The sequence below is a fragment of the Nicotiana sylvestris genome, chromosome 9 (assembly GCF_000393655.2).
Source record: "Nicotiana sylvestris chromosome 9, ASM39365v2, whole genome shotgun sequence".
Classification (NCBI taxonomy): domain Eukaryota; kingdom Viridiplantae; phylum Streptophyta; class Magnoliopsida; order Solanales; family Solanaceae; genus Nicotiana; species Nicotiana sylvestris.
In genome coordinates this window covers 106,655,631-106,680,447 of record NC_091065.1, presented here as the reverse complement: position 1 = coordinate 106,680,447, position 24,817 = coordinate 106,655,631, and the positions used below count along the sequence as shown (strand labels likewise).

General features: G+C 40.2%; 1 protein-coding gene across 1 annotated transcript; it reads right to left on the bottom strand.

The window, feature by feature from the left end:
- Window positions 1-1,950: 1,950 nt before the first annotated feature.
- Window positions 1,951-8,802, bottom strand: LOC104249481 (tubulin-folding cofactor A). The gene is made up of 3 exons (XM_009805916.2): window positions 8,511-8,802; window positions 7,219-7,305; window positions 1,951-2,348 (listed from the first exon to the last, which is right to left on the bottom strand). Exons 1-3 carry the CDS (start codon window positions 8,661-8,663, stop codon window positions 2,247-2,249), a joined length of 342 nt encoding a protein of 113 aa, XP_009804218.1. The 5' UTR covers window positions 8,664-8,802; the 3' UTR covers window positions 1,951-2,246.
- Window positions 8,803-24,817: the final 16,015 nt, after the last annotated feature.

The window sequence follows — 24,817 nt, the reverse complement described above, 5'->3', positions numbered from 1 at the left end:
TGCTCGGAATGACAATAATATTGGATTTTTTTATTTTTTTTAGTTTTTTCATGATTTAAATAAAATGCAAAACTTATTTTTTTAGTATTTAGTCATATAAATAACATTATTAGTTGGTCGTACTTATTTTAGCAACTTAGTAATTTTAAATTATATTTATTTTCATTATGACTTATTAATAATATTTGTTGTACATGATTTTATTATCTTTATTGTTGAATATTTTAATACAATGACATGGCTCATCTCATATTTTATGTTATTTTCTTGAAAAACACCTTATATAGTTATGTCTTACTAGGATTAAAAAAAATATTTAGAGCACAAATTCTTTGTTTTGTGTTGTGAAGACTTTATGGGGGAAAACCCCCGATAATTCGAGAAGACCGAGATAAAAAAATCCGACTTGTATTGGTTTGGTTTGGTCTTTAAATTTAATAAAACCGACACAATTAGTTTGATTTGGCAATTGGAAAGCCCGAACCAACCCGATCTATATATACCTATAATCGTTACTATAGGCAGAGCTAAAGGGTCAGAATGGGATTTATCTGAATCCTTTTTGCCGAAAAATCACAATGTACATAAAAGAAGAATTTATTATAAGACAAAAATAGTAATTAGAAAGTGATAAAATAGTGTACGCATGTGAAACCTACTAAGAAAGTGTTTTCTAATCAGTTTATTACTAATCGTATCATGCATTCACGCTTCTTTACACAAGTGTTCAATTATTAATGTCACTTTTTTGGCAACTTCGTAGCGGACACTCGAGAATTATTGCATTTCCACCAGTGAAAATTTAATTAAAAAAAAAAATCACACTTCTCATTTGTTACAATCGCTCAAGTGTTTTAAAATTGTAAGCTCGGAAAAGTTTTTTTATTCATATATAAGTTCTAAATTAAACAAATAGGACCATTGTCAAAAGAAATTCAAAGCTTTCAAACGTTTCCAGTGCGCTTACGGACTTTTTGGTTATTGGTATTTTCATACGAAAAGTAATCCACTAGTGGAAGGGTGAAATACATTGCAATCTTTTCATTTTATACGTCGATGTTTGACTGCGTCCATAAGTTAAGAAAGAAAAAAAGAATTATCACATTACAAAAGTAATCCTAAAACTTGTAATTTTAAATATACCATGATATTTTTATCTATAAAAAACATGTCATTAAGCGTAAATCAAAAATTTAAAATTAAAGAGTTCAAAAAAAAAATATGCGCCTCCCGTGATATTTATTACTAGGATTAAGATTGAGAAAAATTACCGCTTGTTTCAGACAGTCCGGACCATCACTTTTATCGTCAAGAGAGAGAGAGACGCCCGATAAAGAAAGTTAGCTTTAGGAAAAAATCATCCCTTTGTCAGGCGCTAGTCAAAGTAGTAAAAATGCATAAGAAACGATCTGCGTGAATGGTGTAACGGTAGCGAGCAGTGACAACTAAGAGGCGGGCTTGGAAGCAGCGAGCTAATGATGTCTCCTTCATCTGAAGATGAAAGCAGAATCTGAAATACAGCCGAAAAAGAAACACAAAACTAGGAGACAAAAGCAACACCTAGCTCGATGAATCGAAAGACTTGGTCCTTCTTTCTTCTTTCTCAATTTAAGAGTGTCATTCTTTTTTTAATAGGCTGAAAATGAAAGAATATCATGTAAAATCCTGCACTACTGTCCTCAAATGAATAACTAAAAAGGACTAATAAAAGGTCATGAGCAGGACAAGTTAATTGGTTAAGACTTGAGAAAAATGACTGAAAATCCTACCGTATCATATGCACATTTCTTAGAAGTTGGACAATATGCCATGAAACTAGATAGTTGCTTTCACATGATTATAATTTAGAGGTTATGAGAAATGTCTACTGAACATCTTTAGTTGCTACTAGCCTTACCTTCAAAGAGCCAAAATCAATATTTAAAAAAAAATTCTCTTTTAGACCACATGAACCAAGAAAGAAGACGAGCTCATTTCATTGATGGCCACGCCCTTACGCACAAAAGATTCACATGATATCAAAGAAATAAACATAATACATCATAAAACTCAAAGTTCAATATTGATTTTGGCGTCATGGTTTAGTGATAAACACATGATAATTTGATAAATGAGCTCCATCACGTCGAGTTTTATAACACAAGAACGTACCACACGATTGCACGACAATAGCTCATCAGGCAGCAGGAAGAGTTCTCTAGTTAGAAATGTAGTGTAACAAAGTCTAATGGACAAGACGACGTAAGTTAAACTTCCGAAGATTCAAACAACTTCTCAACATCTGCTATTATGGTTCGAGCTTCTTCAAATTCGGGGCCGTCTTTTTGGTCCGTCTCCTCTAACTCAACCTGAAATAATATTCCCCAAAATTATCATCAGAGAAACAGCTAACATGAGCTCCCTAAGTAAAATAGATGGAGGCAATACCGCAATAGGAAGAACAGCTTCATGCATTTTTAATGAGACTTGAACTAATGCAACCTACTGAGAGTAAAGAAGATTTCATAGTACCACAAATCAACTTTCAAGAGATACGTATCTACTAATTTTCAAGGCAAAAACTTGTGAGCTTTTAGTGTTGCCCATAATTGAACCCCACCCCTTACCTTGCAATATCATTTTCGTCTACTTTGACAAAGGCATTCTGCTAAAATTCATTCGTTTTCGTCTACTTTAACAAAGACATCCTGCTAAAGTTCAAGCTTTACCAGCCAAGCCAAGCCAACCTGATCTGACCTTCGAAACTCTCTTCTCATACTCCTCATTCGTCGTTCCAGGCGTACTCCAGTTAGCTCTTCTCTTACAGAGCGTTGTCTGTTCGATTGCTTTCCTAGTCTTCTTCCTGCTTCATTAGATAAAGCGTCTTCAAAATACAAATCAGAACGAAGAAGATAAGATGCATCTTGTGCTCCTTTCACACAATCACCAAAGGATCAGTTGCAGCAAGAATTGTAAAGCCTTCCCTTGTAACGGAGTCGTTGGACTTCTTTGGTTCAAGAGTACATAATATAGACTAGTAATCTTTAGAATTGTAAAGCCTTCCCTTGTAACGTAGTGGTTGGACTTCTTTGGTTCAAGAGTACAAAATATAGACTAGTAATCTTTCACAATTTGTTAGACAACGTTTCACGGCCCAAGTCCTTATCGGTGAAAACATTTGTGAGCCTAAAAAGAAACGGCTGCTGATTGGAAATCAAAATCTTTCCTTCACTATCTTAGTCTCATTTGCCAACATATGCTGCTCCCAGTTTGGCGGTTTTAACATTTTACCCTAAGAAAGACTTGATAGGTACACTAAAACTTATAGTCAGCTCTCTTGCTATAACAACATGATGCAGATTTTTCCAACAAGGACTAGCTTTAATTTTACTTTTCTAGTTTTCCTGGTTAGTTCAGATGAGGGCCTTCATCCCCTCCAGTGATATGTATGTACAATATCCCAAAAATTTCATCTTAAGCTTTAGCCAGCATTTTTAACATGACCACTTGTCAAGAACAGAAACATACTTCTCCCAAGAATTCCAGTAAGTCATCCCCCCGTAAGAATCAAGCATCCAGCAAGATCTCACTGACAGATTGAATCGACTCTAAGAGTAACTTAGCCTAGTGTAGTATGACGAAAAATTACAGTCTATTCAACTAAGGGAAAAACACACATTTTTCGATAGCAGGAGTAAGTCTTTTGTACTATTACACAACAGCGAAGACATCAATCGTTAAGAGAAGGCATCAGGCCAACCACATAATGATGATCGAATTAATTTGGTCAAGATGTGCAATGTAATGACCCTCATGTTAAGCCCCCAGGGCTTTGGTTTGGTGGTAAGATCGCAACACTGACATGTGGATTAGGTGCACGTCACAGTTTGAACCCTGCTGCAGACAAAAGCCATATATTCAAGTGGAGAAAGGGAGAGGGGTGGATCCACTATCCACTGAGTTTCGTACCCTGCCACTAGCCCTCCGGGATCTCGCTATAACAAGAAAGATCTGAGAAGGAGGTCAGACAGGTCAGACCTACAACTCAGGAAGAGAGTTTTCTAGAAACAAAGAAGATCAAGCTCTGAGCTTTGTCTAGCCGTTGGTTTCTTTCGCTCTGAGCTCCAGAACGTCTAATTCGAGATGGTTACTCAGCAAATGTCACAAGTGAATAGAGAACTAAACTACAAATGGTAAGAGATCAAAGACCATTGCTATAGAGATTCTAGAGAGAAAATGAAGCTCTGATAAAGCGAACATAGAGTTGGAGCTGATAGGACTGGTCTTTACCTTCAAAGCCCTAAGATTCTATTGCCACGGTATGAGGGTGAGGAACACATGCAAGAGGTGAGTTTGACGAGTCAAGCACTAAGGTGCCAAACTCGGCTCGAACATATATTATGAAGTGAATTGGTATATTGAGGGCTTCAAAAAGAAAACTCAGGCCTTGTTCGAAAGAACTGAAAGCGGATGAGCCAAAACCAATCACTCTCTCTAACTTATCGGGGTTCCTTACAGAGGGTTTCGAAGGGGATGCTAAGACTTTCATTGAGCATAGATGGAGCACAAACAATCAGCTTATCATCAGCAGATTCCCAGATAAGAAAGATCTAAAGAAGCTAGAATTTCAAATAAATTAAGGAGACCTTGAGTGACACAATGGGAAGGAAGGAAAACAACCAAAAGTAATGAAAGTTCACATTCTCATTTGGATAAAAAGAATCATAAAAAGGGAGGACGCTAAAGATGCTCACTGGAAAATAAAAGATAATATGCACCCAAGGGTGTGGTATAGTGGTCAATGAAGTGGGTACAAACCTTGGGGACTAGGGTTAAAATCCTGACAAAAAAAAAACACTACGTGATTTCTTCCCCATCTGCCTAAGCATTTGTGTTCAAAGTTGCCCGATATATATGCTAATACGAGATAATAGGTAGCCGCCGGAATAGTCAAGGCGCACGCAAGTTATCCCCGACACCACTGTCATAAAAAAAGTTGAAAGATAATATCTTCTACTTTAAAAAACAAATTAATTTAATGAAAGAAATACTGAAGAGTGGTCATATCAAATTGTTAGACAAATATGATAGGATAATGGGTGGATTGGATTAACCTAGGATCCATAGGTAGAAGAGGTGGTGTAATTATAATGTGAGAATACGAGTCGCAAGGATCGTCAGTATGGAAATTATTCGATTTCTTTTCTGTCAATAACCCAGTATCCATAATGCAGCTAAAAATACATATGGTGTAGCTGCACCATGCTCTAGGAGATGTCATTGTCAGTATTTGGGACAAGGAACCATATGAAAGATCTGAGAAGGGAGTTCTATGTTTCCGGTTCTAGAAGGGCTTCCTCTGGGATGTAAGTTGATCTCATTGACACGATTTGCAAAGAATTAGCCATGATCCTCAGATTAATAGCATCAAACTTGAACACATGTCAGATATATTTAACATAAATTGCTGTGAGTAATCTCAAAAAGCAGCTAACAAGGATAATTGCATAATTTGCAATTGGATTAAAGTAAAGATTAATAAGAAAGATTACTCCAGCTAAAGAACTTAACATCGTTAATTAGCAAGAAAAAGGCTCTTTGACATGTACAACAACACATCTAAAGAGCCTTAATGCGTCACTCAACGTTCCAGAGTAACTTAACAACAACAAGTAAAAAATAAAAAATAAAAAAATAAACCCACAAGTGGAGTATGGGAAGGTAGTGTGTATGCAGACCTTACCCTTACTTTGAGAAGGTAGAGAGGCTATTTCAGATAGACCCTCGCCTTATCAGGATAAAAAAGACAAGTTTTAAAAAAAAATGAGGGTTATCTAAAAGAAGAAAGAGCATAAGCTTGACGGTGTTGATTGGCTTTATACTATCCAGCAAATGGTCCCTTAATTCAGAGTGCATAAATCAGACGACCATTTAGACGGTTATTAAAAGAGAACTTAATACGTAACATGTGGTCCAAAATTCTTTGTACAAGATAGACTTCAATTCAAAGAGAGAAATTTATTTTCATCTTAAATGACTTAAAGCATTTCAAGCAAGATTGTCTTCTAATCCTGGAGGGACCTGGTTTCCAGTTGTATCATCGTGATAATTTGGTCACAAACTACTGATTGTTTTGGCCATTAAAAGAGAGGTTGGTCCAGTGCGTCACTTTCTTAATTCACCTGAAAACTTTGTTACTGCCTCAGCAGTGACAAAGATTATATGGATTCAAACAAATGGCAAGAAGTTTGCAGTTCACAATCCAAAGTATTACACCAGCAATCAATAGTGTAAAGCCAAAATGAAGAAAACTACATGCCCACATGAGATGCAGAAACAAAAAAATGAATCTGGACATCCGTAGAGTTCCTTTCTCTGCATACTGGAAAAGCGATGACCACCAAGTCATTCAGGACACTTAAGTATAACACATTTGTAGAAGGAGATTCATGTAACTATAGAGTATAGACAGATGCTGAAAGCAATTAAGCTACTAAAGCGGAAGAAGAAGCAGGAACAAGTGAGCACATGATATTGCATATAGGCATATCTAGCAACCTAAGGCAGAAGCAGCTGGAAAAACTAGAAGAATGACGGCCAAAAAAGCATCAATTCCTATGGGAACTATCAGAACAAATAAAAGATGGGATCAAGGTTGTCTTATTGTTAACTTAGCAACTTTTCAGAGTCAAATAAGTCTGCAAATATGAATGCCAGGAACAACTCCCGCCTGGCAATACCAACTTGAGAGACCACTCCAAGTTTTTTTAACCTATGTTGCTCGGACTCTCCAAAAATGTCGTTGGATGCGTGTTGGATCCTGCAAAAGTAGTGTAGTTTTGGAGGATCCGACACGGGTGCTGCACCATTTTGGAGAGTCCACGCAACATAGTTTTTAATAGCAGTAACTACGAAGGATTAATCCAATGCTGAGTATCTTGAGCTGCGACTTGCAACCCAACTACGGCTTAACTTAAGCATAAAAACAAATTACACCTCTTTTGATGGATTAAACTACTTGCAGCATCCCATTGATTCATTTAGTCATCTTCCTACATATTTCCCTAGCTTTGCCATTTGCCATTTTCAGTTCAATTCCTGGAGGAGAGTGGTCTTTTTTTTTTTTTTTTTTTTGTGTGTGTGTGTTTTGGGGGTGGGGGGGGGGGGGGGCAGTGTACCGGGGGAAACCCAGAAGTTTAGCAGCATCAAATAGAGCATTAATTGTAGATTACACAATACCAGAGCTCCTTTAAGGTCATCCAATGCTGCTTCCAGGCGCTTGCGACAATCAGGAACCATCATTCTGGATTCAGCCAGCACATTTTCCTGCAGAATATACATAATTAAACAACGCAAACAAGTAATCAGAGTATATTAAGTGCAACGCAACAATTACCAAGTCCTTAAATGTCAGAACTATGTAAAATACAGTCGTCAGTTGCTACAACTTATAATGACATTTCCTGGACATACCCAGGTGTTCAAGGTTCTTCGACTGGATCAATGCATGTATATAGACCCTACAAAAATCCCTAAGGTCTAGCCTCTTAAAATACTCAGATTTTGTTGGGTTACCTCTGATTAAAATTGCATATGATGACATCCAAGCTTTTATGAAGCTAATACTCAGTGGAATAACTCAAAAGAGAAGAAATATTATTCTTTCTACTTGATCAGTTAAATTTTAGTAGAAGAGAAATCACACAAGGGGGTTGTAATCTATACAATATCACCTGCCTAACCCAGAAGCAAGATGAAAACAGAAAAGCAATAGGCGTTGTATCTTTCCCTCTGAGTAAATTTTCCACAATCATCTCTTCACTCATAGTCGTAGTTGACAATACATCTTAAGTAACTCCCCTTTCTCGCTTTGTTTGCCTCTCCTCCTTGTTTAACAACTTCCATTAATGTATGTTTAATACTCAAAGAGGCATATAAACATGTATACATTCATGCAAATCTGTGACCACTGTACGAAAAGGAATAATGGTGGTTTTTTCCAGATACTTATTATTTTTCTCCCTACACACCTAATTTCATAATATGACCCTCAAAATCCAAGAAAATTTTAGCCCCGTGGGATTTTTCTACTAGTGCAGTGTACGATGTGTGAGCTACGCGAACATCACGGGTGACAAAAGCTTAGTATTTAAATGGAGAAGGGTATAGGGAAGTGCCCATCATCCATCAAGTTTGAAACCTTGAGCCATTGGCCCTTCGAGTATTTCTCGATTATCCAAAACTCCAAGATAATTTTTCTTCACATGATATCAATTTTTTTAACTCAATGCCACATAAACCAAGTGAACTTCAGAAACTTTACAAGACAACAATGAATGTGAACTTCATGATCTCTATTAGCTGAATTTTATAACTTAAAATTAAATCTGTCTATTTATCTTGTGTATGTGTCCGTAGGGCTGGGGATTTGATGTCATTAAAGATGTCCCCAATCTCCCCCCATTAATTACAAAACAGTGGGGAGTAAACAGCCAAATGCTTCAAAATTGAAATAGTAACAAAATTGAAACCTGCTGTTTGAGGTCATAGGGATCGGCGCCTTTGTCCTTCATATCAGCAGTCTTGGCAGTTTCTCTCTCCACCTCTTCCTCATAGGAATGAAGCTCCTTCAGTATGCGCTTGCAAGTTGATGTCTTGATTTTCAGATTTCTCACGGTAGCCATTGTCAAAGCTTTCGACTGAAAGCAGTAAAATCTGCAGGGTAATTTGAGAAGGTTTAGCAAGGGTTATTAGAAGGGGCTCTGGGAACGCGTCCTTTTTTTGGGTTTTTTTTTTTTTGGGGGGGGGGGTTGTTAGTAGGCTACTTGTTATCATAATTTTATGGCCAATTTTATTGTTACTTCAAATAAATTATTTTAAAGATTTAAACTTAAATTTTATGATTAATTATAGAGAAAATTACACATAAGTATTCCACACACACGTACACTAATGCCCAATCACAATAAGGTGCACGTGGTCACCTACACCAAAACTTAAATATGTGAAAGAAACAAAAGAAATGTATTGTATACGGGTGAACTCGGGGTCAACACACACCCCGAGTTCTCGGTGAGTCTGACGAAGTACGAATGTATGAGATAGAGATCGAGTCTGACAACTCATTGGTTCGAGGCCAAAACGAGGTGCTCAACACCGAGCACGACAAGTCAACACCCCACGAATCCGGAACGAGTTCCAAGACCTCGGAAAGCAGTACAAACGATTGCACACGATTAATAGAGGGTCGTGATATCCGCACCCAACAGGATATCACGGTGCGGATCTCGCTCGATACCGGTAGCGTATTAGTAATTGATGAACAAGGAGAATTTTTACCTTTTTTAGAATTGTAGTAGAGGTAAAACTCCTCGACTATATAAAGGAAAAGTTTATTATTCATTGGACACATTGTAACACATATATCAAGGCAATATTAACTTATTTTTTCGCTTTCTAGACATTGAAAGGTTCTGATTTTATTCATAATTTGTCATACACATTTGGCTTCGAATCGCGGTCCCGGTCGAGGGTCAGACCATTAATAAGCTAAAACCCGAGCCCGGACTCAATGTCACAACTAGTTTGGTTATTGGTTTCATCTTTAATTCGTTTATCTAATATTTTTGGTTTCTTGTATTGAATCCACCCACATATCCTTAAAACCGCATGCAAATTTAATTTTTATCCGTTTTAAGGGTAAATAGTTTGGCGCCCACCGTGGAGCTAAGGATAATAGTGGTGGTTTGATACAAATATCCATAACACACTCTATTTTACACTTCTTATTTAAGGTCTCAATTTCAGGTCAGCTTGAAAATGTCAAATTCTCAATCCGCTCACTTGAACGTTGAGGATGTGTTTGGCAATCATGGCGAAAACAACAATCTGGTGCCTAGCAATGAGGTGTCCCCCTACTGATCCCAACGGGGTCCCAATCGTAGACCCAGTCGATGCTAACCCACAGGTGGCCATCGATGCCAACCTTCCTACCGATCCCGAGAACAGCGTTCGCAGAGGAGCCCGACCAACGGCTCGAGGAGCGCCCGAAGGCGAAGATTACGGGGTCAGCCTGCGATTGATCTTCGAAATGTTGCAGGCTCAGCAGGCGGTGATAGCGCAGCTACAAAATCAGAGTCGTGCTCCCAACAAAATGGAGCCCGAACCATCCCGAAAAAACTCCCGAAGGAATGAGCAGATCATCGAAAGACCGGGTGAAGCTGAGTCCGGTGTCAGCCCTGAAGTAATAAAAATGCTTGAAGCATTAACGAAACGGGAGGAATCAGGTGGAAAAAAATTGAGGCAAACGACAAAAAGGTGGAGACATATAATTCCGAGGTCTATCACATCCCAGGAGCGTCCCTAATATTAAGGGCTCGGATTCCAAGAAACATGTTCAAAATCCTTTTCCTCCGAGCGCGGCACCGAAGCCAATCCCGAAGAGGTTTCGTATGCCCGATATTTTAAAATATAATAGAACCACGGATCCAAATGAGCATGAGACCTCCTACACATGCGCCATCAAAGGTAACAACTTGGAAGACAACGAAATCGAGTCAGTGTTATTTAAAAAGTTTGGGGAAACTGTGTCAAAGGGAGCAATGATATGGTACCATAACTTACCCCCAAATTCCATTAATTCGTTCGCTATGCTCACGGATGATTTTGTAAAGGCTCATGTCGGGGCCATCAAGGTCGAAATCAGGAAATCGGATCGTTTCAAGGTTCAGCAAAGGGACAACGAGAAGCTCAGGGAGTTTGTGTCAAGATTCCAAATAGAATGGATGGACTTACCTCCGATTGCGGACAACTGGGCCGTTCAGGCATTCACTTAGGGACTCAACCCTCAAAGCTCCTTGGCTGCACAGCAACTAAAATAAAATTTGATAGAATACCCGGTGGTAACTTGGGTCGACATCCACAATAGGTACCAGTCAAAAATCATAGTCGAGGATGACCAACTCGAAGCCCCTTCCGGGTCCGTTTATCCCATAAGAACCGACGACAAGCCTAAGAGAGTCGTCGATCATGAATCAAGGCCGGTCCAAGATCGGTACCAACCATACAGTTCAAATCAAAAGGGAAACGGGTCCAGGCACAACTCTACAAGGAATGAAAAGAGAAGCGATCAAGGGCCCAATAACCGAGGCCTGATGTGCAAAAATGGTTTTGACATGCCGCTCAAGGAAGAGAAGCTCAAGATTGTCAGAGTATAACTTCAACGTTGATGCAACAAGCATCGTATCAGCCATCAGATGCATCAAGGAGACCAAGTGGCCTCTACCGTTGCAATCCGACCCTACCCAGAGAGATCCTAACCTGATATGTAAGTATTATGGCACTTATTGACACCAGACCAAGGAATGCCGACAATTGAGAGAAGAAGTTGATGGGTTGTTCAATAACGGACATATCCGGGAATTCCTGAGTGATCGCGCCAAAAATTGCTTTAGGAATAGGGACTTCAACAAATAGACCGACCAAGAAGAACCTCAACATGTCATCAACATGATCATTGGAGGGGTCAATGTCCCTCAGGGGCCCACGACAAAGCGCACAAAAGATCCATCACGAGGGAAAAACTCACCCGAGACTACATCTCGGAGGGAGCCATTTCGTTCAGCGATGAGGATGTCGATGGCATCGTATAGCCTCATAATGATACACTAGTGATATCCGTTAATCATAAACAAATCCCGAGTTAAACGTGTATTGATTGATCTAGATAGCTCGGCCAACATCATTAGATCGAGGGTCGTAGAGCAGTTGGGGTTACAAGATCAAATAGTACTGGCGGTCCGGGTGTTGAATGGATTTAACATGGCATGCGAAACTACTAAAAAAGAAATAACTTTGCCAGTAAATATTGCCGGGACGATTCAAGATACAAAATTCTACATGATCGAAGGGGATATGAGGTATAACGCCTTATTTGGAAGTCCGTGGGTTCACAACATGAGGGCAGTACCATCGACATTACACCAGGAACTGAAGTTCCCCACACCGGGGGGGGGGTCAAGACAGTTTACGGTGAGCAGCCGACATAAAAGAAATGTTTGTAGTCGATGAGGTGATCCTGGTGCCCATGGTGATGACATCAAAGAATAAGGAGCCGACTAGGAAGGAAGAAACTAAATAACAATCACTGATACCGGCCCCGACCGAACTGGACGAGCGAGGAGTAGGCGAGGATGATGATTACGGAGTCCCTAGGTCGTTCATTGCCCTTGATGATTCTGATGCCACCAAATCGACAGTCAATGAGCTGGAGCAAGTCATGTTGATCGAACGCTTGCCTGATTGGAAGGTATACCTGGGCACGGGGTTAACTCCCGAGCTCAGGAAAAAACTCATTTAATTTCTTATAGTTGACATGGATTATTTTGCTTGGTCCCATCTTGATATAACAGGGATCTCGCCGGAGGTGACCACTCATAAGTTGAGTCTGGACCCAAAGTTCCATCCAGTTAAGCAGAAGAGGAGACCGTAGTCCGAGATCAACCACACATTCATCAAGGATGAGGTATCTAAACTCCTTAAAATAGGATCCATTAGGGAAGTTACGTACTCGGACTGGCTAGCCAACATAGTAGTAGTACCTAAGAAAGGAAATAAACTAAGAATGTGCGTGAATTATAAAGATCTGAACAAGGCATGCCCTAAGGATTCTTTTCCTTTGCCTAACATCGATCGGATGATTGATGCGATGGCCGAGCACGAGATACTCAGTTTCCTCGATGCCTATTGTGGGTACAACCAAATTCGGATGGACTCGGACGACCAAGAGAAAACTTCCTTTATCACTAAATTTGGCAATTATTGTTATAATGTAATGCCGTTCGGATTAACGCCAGTGTCACCTATTAACGCCTAGTAAATAGGATGTTCGAAGAGTAAATAGGGAAATCAATGGAAGTTTCTATATTAACGACATATTAGTCAATTCCCTGCGAGCAAAGGACCCTTTGAAACATTTACAAGAAACCATGGACATATTGAAGAGATACAATATGAAGCTGAACCCAGAGAAGTGCGCATCCGGAGTCATATCCAAAAAATTCCTCGGGTTCATTGTATCTAATGGGGGAATCAAGATCAATACCGATAAAATCAAAGCTATAGAAGATATCACCACAGTGGACAACGTCAAGGTTGTTCAAAGGCTAACCGGGCGCATAGCCGCCCTGGGCCGCTCATATCAAGGTCCTCAAACAAAAGCCATCGGTTCTTCTCTTTGTTGAAGAAGAAAAATAACTTTTGTTAGACCCTGGAATGGCAAAAGGCTTTGGAAGAACTCAAATGATACCTCTCGAGCCCCCCACTCCACACTCCGAAGACGGATGAACGGTTGTACCTTTACTTGGCAGTTTCCGAGGTAGCGGTAAATGGAGTCCTAGTCCGGGAAGAGGAATGTATAGAATTCCCTATTTACTATGTTAGTAGAACTCTAGGCGAGGTCGAAACAAGGTATTCTAACCTGGAAAAATTGGCGCTCGCTTTGCTAAGCGCCTTCAAAAAGTTAAAATTGTACTTTCAATGTCACTCCATATGTGTCGTGACTTCTTACCCACCGAGGAATATCATGCACAAACCCGAGCTCTCAGGCCGGTTGGACAAATGGTCCTTCGAAATCAGTGGGTACGGTATCGAGTATCGGCCCTAAATCGCCATAAAATCTCAAATTTTGGCCGACTTCGTGGCCGACATTACACCAGCCTTAGTGTCCGAAGTCGAAAGAGAATTATTGTTAGCCTCGGGGACTACCTCAAGAATTTGGACCCTTTTTACGGATGGTTCCTCGAACACAAAGGGATCCGGCTCGGCATCATGCTGAAGCCTCCTACGGGAAACATAGTTATACAATCCATTAGAACTGCAAAATTGACTAATAATGAGGTTGAGTATGAGGCCATAATTGCAGGTCTTGAATTGGCTATAAGCCTTGGGGCCAAGGTGGTTGAAGGTAAATGTGATTCTCTCCTCGTGGTAAATCAAGTCAATGGGACGTTTGAAGTAAAAGGGGAACGAATGTGAAGTTATTTAGACAAGTTACAGGTGGCGCTGCATCAATTCAAGGAATGGACTCTACAACATGTACCCCGAGATCAAAACAACGAGGCTGACTCTCTGGATAACTTGGGTTCATCGGTTGTTGACGATGAATTTAGTTCGGGAATAGTCATACAGCTTATGAAGTCAGTGATAGAAGAAAGCCATGCCATAGCGAACTCAACAATTTTGACCTGGGATTGGAGGAACAAGTACATAGACTACTTGAAAAATGGGAAGCTTCCCTTGGATCCTAAAGAATCGAGAGCCCTGCATACCAAGGCTGCAAGATTTAGCTTGGACAAAGGGACACTGTCCAGAAGAACGTTCGACGGCCTATTAGCCAGATTCTTGGGGCCGGGAAATATCGAGTACGCCTTGAGAGAAGTTCACGAAGGCACTTGCGAAAACCATTCGAGAGTAGAGTCTTTGGTTCGGAAATTAATCAAGGCCGGCTATTATTGGACCAAAATGGAGAAGGATGCGAAAGACCTCGTACAAAAATGCGACAGCTTCCAAAGACATGCACCGATAGTCCATCAACTGAGAGAGCTACTACACTCGGTCCTATCCCCATGATTGTTTATGAAATAGGGGATGGACATCGTCGGTCCCCTACCATGGGCACTCGATAAAGCTCAATTCATACTATTCATGACCAGCTATTTTTCCAAATGGTCGAGGCTCAAGCATTCGAAAAGGTCTGGGAGAAAGAAGTCATTGACTTCATCTAGGACCACATAATATGCCAATTTGGGATACCGTCCGAAATTATATGCGACAATGGGAGGCAATTCATCAGCATCAAGGTAAACAAATTCTTCGAAGATCATAAGATTAAAAAGATACTATCAACACCTTACCACCCTAGTAGGAATGGACAGGCGAAGTCAACAAACAAGACCATACTCCAAAACCTAAACAAGAGATTGACCGATGCCAAAGGGAAATAGAAGGAAATATCGCCCGAAGCCCTATGGGTATATCGTACAACCTTGAAGTCCAGTACCGGGCCACTCTATTTTTGTTAGTCTATGGGGCAGAAGCCTTGATACCACTCGAGGTGGGAGAACCGAGCCTCAGGTTCTAATATGCAACCGAAGAATCAAATATCAAGGCCATGATTACGAGCTTGGAACTATTGGATGAAAGATGCGAGATAGCTTTAGTCCGGTTCCAATATGCGACCGAAGATCCAACCTTCGACATTTCAATATTAGGGACTTGGTGTTGAGGAAAGTAACTTATACACCTGAAACCCGAATGAGGGAAAACTGGGGCTGAATTGGGAAGGACTATATCGAGTCATCAAAATTAACTGTAAAGTGTCATACAAACTCGAAGTAGGAAACAATGTGCAACTACCAAATAACTGGAACATGACGCACTTAAATCGGTACTAATGCTGAGATGAGATCTTAAATACTCTTTAATCATGTTATGAATCAGACTAACACTTGCAGGCAATGGCCAAGGATGGATATGGCTATTAGGTATGAAAGCACGCATTGCACTCTTTTTTCATTGAACCGATTTTGTCCCAAAATGGGTTTTTCGGCAAGGTTTTTAACGAGGAAACAATAAAACTTGCTAACTTAGATTCGAATGTCATTCTCAAATGGGAGTAAATAGGCATTCATTTCGCATCAATAGTGTCTGAGCCCTCTCAAGCTCGACCTTGAATACTGGGGGCCATTACCCTCGAATTCGGATTAAGGTTTTAGCAAAGGAAAATTTAGCAAGGGAAAAAGAAAACCTTGTATGTTAGAAGCTAAGTCTCGGTAGTTAGGATTCATTATAAGGGCCAAAGGGTCGTATGAACCATGCCCATGTAGTCCACTTTAGCCTTGATTCAATCTTTTACATGCTTTCGATCATGTACTTTACACACTAAAATGAACCTTGCTATTATGCATTTTCTTGTTTCTTCGATCTCGAATTCCAAGAGCCCACGGGCTACCCCTACTCAAGGACTATTGAGAAATTATCGAGCCCAAAGGCTACCCTTATTCGGGGACTATCGAGCCCAAGGGATATTCCTACTCGGGGACTGTCATCTGAATAAGAGTTCGGATAATTCGGGCTACTAAATCTCAGAGGCTCCGAACCTATTTGGTGGTGCCTAAATACAAAAGGCTATGGCCTCCCTAAACACGGCTCGGATACGTCCGAAGCTTGTAATCACTTTCATAAAAATTCGGAACCTGCCAAAAAGTCAGCCTCAGCAAAAGCATCATCTAAAAACACTTAAGCATCTTTTAAAAAAACTTCATGTCACATCGAGTTTGCAAAAACCTCGAATAAACAAAGTTGTATTGAAGTCAGGCTCCGTTCGGATCTCTAAAAATCAAACGCCCTATAACTACATTTGATTATATGCTGAGGCATTAGAAACATTGCAAGAATAGAAATTATGAAAAGATGCTGAAAAAGTAAAGACTTGAAATTGCCATAAAGGGAAACTTTATATATATTCCGGAATATACTTACAAAGGCCCAATAAAAACCACCTCAAAATAAACAAGAAATGTACGTAAGACAAGAACTAAAAAAAATTAGTAAGGCATCTACGGCTAATCTTCACCAGGGCCCAACTCGTCGCCGGAGCCGTCAGAGCCGTCGGATCACTCTGAGCCCTCGAAACCCTTAGAGTCTTCGGCACCTTCAAGCTTGTAAATCTTCTTTGCCTCGACCTCAGATTTTTTGGCTTCCTCGATCTTAGCTGACAAGTCAAAACCTCGGGCATGGATTTCCTCGAGGGTCTCTCTTCGGGATAGTCGTTTCATATATTCGGCCTTTGCCTTCAGGCGTACTTCGGCTGCCTTTACATCGGCCTTGTATTGGGCCACCATTTTGTCAGCATTGGTGGAGGTTGTATCCAACTTGGCTTCACTGCCTCGTATTCTCTACCGAGGGCATCCCATTTTGCGACAGCCGAGCTCAGCTATGCTCAGAGATCGTCATTCAATTGAGACCACTTGTCAATTTTATCCTTCGTCGCCTGGAGTTGGAACTTTACCGATACTAGCTTTGCCTTAATGGTTTCCTTCTCCAAAGCCAGCAGGTCCATTTTACTTTTCCACCCATCGGCCAAGGCTTGGACCTCGTTCATCTCGGCTCGGAGTTGGTTGATCAAGTCGATCTTCTGTTAAACTTGCGAGGTTGAGTTGTTAGTCACCACGACAAGCTCCTCAACTTTAGCTTCAAAGACCTTTACCTTTTCAACCAGGTCGGCATATTACCGCCTCAGGGTCGAAGCTTCCTTCTGAGTCCTATCTAGCTCGGCCTGAAGGTCCTTAATGAGCCCGTCATATTGCTCACTGAGGAGCTTGAACATATCCTTTTTCCGGGCCTGCTCCTTGAAGTTGACCTCGAGCTGGCTGGTTTCCAAGTGATACTGAATGAAGCTCTCGTGGTGAAACACTGAAGCCTGTAAAGAAAGGGAACTAAATAAGAAACATCAAAGGGAGACTTTATGTGATTCATAAGGGGAGTTTGAAGGTTTCGGAACCTTACTCGGTTCAATGTCTGGTGTGCCTCGTTGAAGACACTCGACGTGCCCACCTCATTCATCTTTGTCTGGTGTAGACATGTGATTTTTGACCCTCCCCAAGATTTTTTATATTTTAGCATGTAAATATTTAATTTAGGTCTAAGAGTGCTATTTCAACTCATTTTTACTCTTATACATTATTTTATTACAAGAAAACAAAAACTACAAAAATAATTTCATTAATGTTTTGTAGTCATTTTTAATCTTGAAAAATACCAAAAATAGTTTTGTTTTAACAGTCAATCTTATTTTAATAATTATTTTACTTAAATAGGATTAATTAATAAATGAGATCGTATTTTAGTCTCGTTCGCGGGGAAAGAATAAAACTCGGACTCGAGCAACCCATTTTTAGGCCTAATTTTGGACTTAGCCCATAATTCCCAAGCCCATAATTACTAGGCCCATACCCCTAACCTAATCTCTATCCCTATATAATAGTACCTAACCCCTAAATTGACCTAACACCAAAATGAGCTGAAAAAGGAACGCTAACCTAGAGCTGAAAAGCTGTGCCGCTTTCCAAACAATACAGAACCCCATCCCCATCGTTCATCTTCTTCTTCTCGAGCTGAACAACCAGCGAAAAATACCATAGACCTCCCCCATCGGAAAAGCTCTTACACTACACCAACACCTAGCTAAAAACGTAGTACTTCAGCTCCAAAAGTCATGAAAACGTAGTTGTAGTACCGTCCCTTTTAGCACCCTTAAAATGCCCTTGTTTTCTCACCAATATTCCAGCCAAACAACCTCCAAAATACCATTGTTTCAGTCCAAAACCTAGCTGAAAAATAGCCGAAAATGACCTAAAAATCAGCCAGGTTTCAGCTTCGCCGTTTTGGTTTAGTTCGAGTTTTCCGACGAACTTTCTGCCGTCGTTGAGGTCCGTTGGTTGGTTCAGTTCATGTTTCGCTGTTGCTAGATAATTTTAGGCGGAGGTTCTATACTAACTCAATATCATAAAGGAATTTTTGCTACTTGAAGGTTCACTCTTCCTTTTCACTCATGTTATACTATCTATCTTCCTGTTATTTGTGTTGATTGGTGCTCTATTACTTGGATTTATTTTGCTTCTATATTTAATCAGCTATGATTTTCAATTAACGTTATTGAGTTGGTTTAATGAAAGTTGTGATGGAGCCTTTATAGGTTTGAATTGGATTGAAAAGGTTTTTTTGTCAGATTCTAAGTCTGCCTGTAATACCTTTCTTGGGAGTAGATTAATTAGTCAACTCGGTTGAGCTTTGTCATAGATCATGGCCTTTGCTCTTGTGGTGTAAGCATTCAAACAATATGTGTTTCTTGAGTTATTTTTCTTCACTTTTAATAAATTGCTTTTTATATGCAAAGGTTACTCTCTTAATGCATGAAAATATCATGATGTGTTGATATGTCAGTAAAATTTTATAACTGAACAGTAGTCTTTCCTTTTGGGCAGTGATGTTTTTAAATGCTTGAAATAGGTATTAACACAATTTTCTGTGTTGCACAATTACGAGAGTTAGCTTTATAAATGTGAAGTAGACTTGGATAAATATGTCTAATGGTTGGGCAAATATGATCTGACTTAGTATTACTTAGTCTAGAATTAAAAGAATCAAGAATTAGCTTTGTTGCTTATTTTCTTCTATTGAGACGTGGGGTTGGACATCAAGAATGAAAAATTGAATTTATCATGTTAATTAGCGCGTTCTGAATTTTTTATCGTGATTATGTATACGTTCGCGTGAAATGATTACGGTTTCTAAAATGAAGATGCGTAGTTGTTTTAGGCGCGCTATTTTAAGAATTACCTTCCTAAACTCGGGTGTGCATTTCATGTGACCCAAATTCAAATCTCAACAACGTTAGATAAAATGTGTCGTGGACCGCGGGTGCATTTATGTGACGTGGTTCAAGACGTGTTTTAGATGATGTTGAATATTTTCCTAAAAAAATAATTAAATAAAAGCGGTTATAAAGTTAAAATTGAACCATAGATTAAAACATGTAATAAAATCAATAAATAGGCCAACTATAGTAGTTGAGCGACCGTGCTAGAACTACTGAACTCGGAATTGCCTAACACCTTCTCCCGGGTTAACAGAATCTCTTACTCGGATTTCTGTGTTCGCGGACTGTAATACAGAGTCAATCTTTTCCTCAATTCGGGATTTGAACTGGTGACTTGGGACACCATAAAATTATCCCAAGTGGCGACTCTGAATTTTTAATAAAATGATCTCGTTTCGATTGTCACTTTAAATTTGAAAAAAAAAACTCCCTTATACCCTTTCGGGAGTGTAGGTAAATAGGAGGTGTGACAGCTGGTCCTCCTCGATTACTAGACAACGGAAGTAGCTGGCTATGCCTACCAGAGCAGATAGGACCCGGGCATCCTCCGGTACTGCGAGAACAACCGTCTTCCTATGTTTAAGGTCCACGCTCAGAGTAGGGAACTACTTCACCAATCTTGGGCTCGTGCTCGAACCGTCAGCTCCCAAAGGCATGTCCTTCTTTGGTATTTCCAAGTTGCCCATCCCGGAGAAATGTTCCAATGTAGACTTATCCATGCCTTCGAAGAAGGAGTGGAGAGGGTCTTCTGCAGCTTGTGCTCATTCACTTGAGTTTTCTTGGGCCTCTTCGAGCATGGACTTGGTGTAAGAGGGAGTCTCCATATTGTATATCACATCGGTCGCTTCTTTCGGTACAGAAGTTGCTTCTCGGGAGGTCTCAGCCCCCGTATCCATTTTAGCCCCTCAAGTTAGAGGGAGATCGGTCCCATGGCTCTCTTCCTTGTCCATCGACTACTCCTCGTCAGGGGTTGATCCGTGAGCCGGCGAAGTGAGTTAGAATCTGGCACCCGGGAGTTGGTGCTCTTCTTTGGCTTATGAACCTGAGTGGCCTCCCTCTTTTTTATTTTCACCTCGGCCCTTCCGAGTCCGAGGATTTCCTTTTTTCTCTTTTTCTCCTCCGCAGCAACCCGAGGCTGCCCCCAAACGGAAGGATCAATGGGTAGAGACACGTCTTTATCCCCTTTCAGCGTCCTAAGTTTAGTGGTCTTAGGTAAACTTGCAAAGGAAATGGAAAGGGTCAGTGTTATGTAAGTTCAGGGTGTAATAATAACTATTTTGCGAAGAGCCTTACCATGAGAACGGGCTTCCCATCGACCCTTCGAAAGCTTGCACCACAAGCGCTCAAAATATTACATTTGCTTGCAGATACCTCCGATCCACTCTTATTGCCGGGGGACTGCATTGGGAACCCGAGCAACAACTACTGATCACAAATACCGATGGTGAGAAAGGAAACAAAGTATACTCAACACTTAAGGAAAGATTACACTTACGGATACATTCCACTTCTCGGGGAATAGCAAAAATTCAGGAGGGATTAAATCTTCAGTCTTCACCCGAATGAAGCGCCCATACCAGCCTCGGTTTCGATCCTCATCAATACTAAAAAAGGGGGGCCTTGCTGGACCGGCGAGTGAGCTTAATTAGTCCCCCCTGTCACGACCCTAAACCCGAACCCGGTCATGATGGCGCCTCTCGTGAAGATAAGGCCAACCAATTGTAAGCACGTGATTTTTGCTTCACGAGCAATCACTCCAAAAGGAAAACAAAAAATAAAAATAGTGACAGATGATTTCGCTGTACAATTTTTCGATGTTTTTTCGTGACATGTGTTATTAGTCATTTGTGGGTCTGTCCATTTTGCATCTAGTCATTATCAAACAAAAATACAAAAATATGTGTCAGTAAAAGAAAATTCAAAAAAAATATATATATATATATATATATGTGTGCATCGTTCGTTCTAGGCTTTTAGTTAACTTACTTGAATATTTAGTGATAATTGTGTTAAAATGTTCCATTGTTGTTTAGTTTTAATTTCATTATTTTATTGTCTATTATTTTATTTATTTTATTTTATTTTTTTTGTTTTAAAAGAAAAATGAAACTAAAAAAAACAAAAAAAGGAAGAAAATCGGTTGGGCCCAAAATAAATGGAACAAAAACAGGCACAAACCAGCACTCAAACCCAGTCCAGACCAGGCCTGCCCAGGCACCTCCTGAAACGACGTCGTTTCAGGCAAATCAATCTGAGCCGTCCGTCCCAGCCGATCTAACGGTTCAGGACCTCTTTCAGCGACCCATGTTCAAACCCGACCCAAATAACCAGCCTGACCCAACCCCTCACTTAAACCAAACGACCCCGTTTAACTACCAAACGACCCCGTCTCATGTCTCATCCTCAGATCCAAGCCGTTGAGATCATCTGATCTAACGGCTCAGATCCAATCAGACTCCCCATATATAAACTCAACCCTTCACCCCACGCCCCCTATCCGAACCCCACCCCTCACTCGTCTCCTTCCCCAAGCTGAAACCCCAAACCCTAGCAAGCCGCCCTAGCTTCCCCTCCACCAAAACCCGGCGGCACGAACGCCGGTGACCACCCCCTTCACACCCCTAAAGCATCCAACCACCCTGAACACGAATCCACTAACCACGAACCTCGAATCACCTCCTATCGTCTCGAATCTGGATTTGAAGATTCGAGACAAAACTCGATCTATGCCAAACCACCCCATCTTCATACCAGACACTCCCCTGACCTTCCTCGTGACCAAACCAAGCTTGGTTTGGTCCGAATCTACCCACAACTCCTAAAAATCCAGATCTGAAAATCCAGAACTTGAAACACATGCACCTGGGGAATCCGGCCGGTCTTGACAAGGGTTTGAGGTCTAATAGACCTTAATCAAGGTGTTCTCACGTGAGAACACCCTGATTAAAGTTTGTTCGGCCTCAAGAGTTCGAAGTTGAGTCAGATTTGGGTCATTTTGATTTCAAACTCTTTTGGTAAGTTTTCCTTTCTTTTGTTTTAGTTCTAATTAAGTTGTCAGCATATTTCGTTGTGTTTGTTTGTCATTTTGTTATTTTTCATTCGGATTTCTTCCATCTCTGTTAAAGGCCTTTTTATTTGGCCAATTGTCTTCTGTTTGTGTTCTGAATATACCCTGTGATATACGTGCTCATCAATTAGATTAGTCGTCAAACGAGTTTAATTCACATAAGTTCCCAGTGTTTGAACAAATTTGTCTGAAGTCATTCGGGACTCTATACGTGTTGTTTATATGAACGATTGATTGTTATGTGTTACGATTAATATAGTCGAGTCGATATATGTCGTCAATTAGTTTCAATCGTTAATGGTAACAACTTGATTCGTATTGCTTATTTCTGCTGTGATCGTATTTGAGTCCCATTAGGAACTGAATTGTATTGCCTATTGATTTTGTTCAAATCGAATTAAAGAACATCTAGGGGAAAGGTTATAATGGCAGATTCAGACTTTGATTTTAAAACACGATGCCATTTGGTTTAGACCGTGGGCAGCATGTGTATGGTTAGCTTTAAGGAATTAAAATAATTGGACAGCATGTGCTGTCAGATTATATTCCTACTGCCCATACTTTGTTTAAATAAACAAGTGATCAGTACACTTTAACAACCAAAAAGAGAAAGGGGCTGTCAGGGATTTCATGGGAGCTTGGTTATTTAAAACAAGTGAGTGGAAAAACAATAGGGGGGGGCAATTTTGAGTTGTAAAACAGACTGTAAAGTGTTAAGGTTAGGCTATAAAAGAGGCGGACCTTCCATTAGAAAGGGGGTTCATTTTTTTTGGAGTCTTGAGAGATTCTGTGAGTAAGAAAACTGAAAAGGAAAAACAGGAATAAATTTCAAAACATTGTGAATGAGTATTGTTTAGAAGAAACTGTGTAAGAGTTTGATCAGGTTGTCTTCGTGGTTTTTGCTTTTCTGTCGTTTGCCAAGCTTTCTTGTGGTCATTGGATTTCTGTTGCTGTTACATTCAACATTCTGGGCTGTTATTTCCTACTCTGTTTTTTTGGGATTGTTTATTTGTTGCTCGACTCCTTGCTGAGCTTCATCATTGTTGGCTGGTCGTTGTTGCTGTGTTGTTGCTGTGAATCTGCTGTGCTGTTGTTTGCTGTGTACTATTCAGCTGATCCTTTTCCTTCTTCTTTTGTTCCTCTATACCAGGTACACAACTAATACTGTCCATGTAATTTGAAAGTCGAGCATGAATACAAAAGGGAAGATTTGAAGACATCTATGTCCACATGTAGTTGCTATATAGATGATTATGTAGTGTGTAATGGTTTACAATCTTGTTTGGGTATTGGAGTTGGTCCTTTCATATAGTGAATACAAAAAATGTAGTATGGTTTAATATCATATGTTGGTTAGGTTAACAGACAAAAGGATTGGCAGTATACTAGGCTATGTCTTGGAAATTAGTTGTGTTTTGTAATTAGCATTCTCTTTTAATGCATGTCAAAGAATAAAACTATCCGCCTTAGTTAATTTTCATTCTCTTTTGATAAACTGCCTCGTTATAATTATCAAGCCACACCCTTATAACAATTAGCACAAGTCCGCGCCCCTCAACCTTATGAAGGTCGAGCCCAGGTCAAAACAGACCAAACAGACCCGCCTCGGATAAACAGTGGCCCAGGTCTGGCCCATCCCGCATGAGCTGGATTTGGGCCCATAATGTTCGATCAGCTGTCCGTATGCATGGTCATGTTTCCTTATTCTGTAAAAGCATTTCGGATCCTGCTGTAAATAATCTGCAAGCATGTAAATAATTAAGAGATTTTCTTTTATTTTAGAGACGAACTTAATAGGAAATATAGTCATTATAGGTTTATCCTTTAAAATAAAAATGAGACGAGCCTCGACAAACAAAAATGTAGAAGCTGCGGGGCCCTCTAAATGTATATATTAAATACTTAGATTCCGGGACGGGCCGTTTAGCAAATTTCACGGCCCTTCCTAAAATAATAACACGATAGTCTCTTTAGGTGCGTGTTTAATAATCTACTTTCTTAAAACTTGGGGTGTGCATTTCATGCGACCCAGATCCAAATCCCAAAACATCAAATAAAATATGTTCCAGATTGTGGGTGCATTTCATGTGACGCAGTCCAAGGACATGTTTTAAGCGATGTTCACATCCTTTTGAAATAATAACAATAAAGCGGTAAAAAGTTAAAATTGGCACATTGGTTCATAATGGTATTTAAAATCAGATAAATAAGCCGAATATGACAGTTGAGCGACCGTGCTAGAACCACGGAACTCGGGAATGCCTAACACCTTCTCCCGGGTTAACAGAATTCCTTATCCGGATTTCTGGTGCGCAGACTGTAATATGGAGTCA

Coding starts and splice junctions, on each gene's coding strand:
- LOC104249481 (XM_009805916.2), bottom strand. CDS start 8,663: ATGGCTACCGTGAGAAATCTGAAAATCAAGACATCAACTTGCAAGCGC. Junction 7,306..8,510: donor CCTATGACCTCAAACAGCAG/GTTTCAATTTTG, acceptor TATATTCTGCAG/GAAAATGTGCTGGCTGAATC. Junction 2,349..7,218: donor ATGACCTTAAAGGAGCTCTG/GTATTGTGTAAT, acceptor ATATTATTTCAG/GTTGAGTTAGAGGAGACGGA.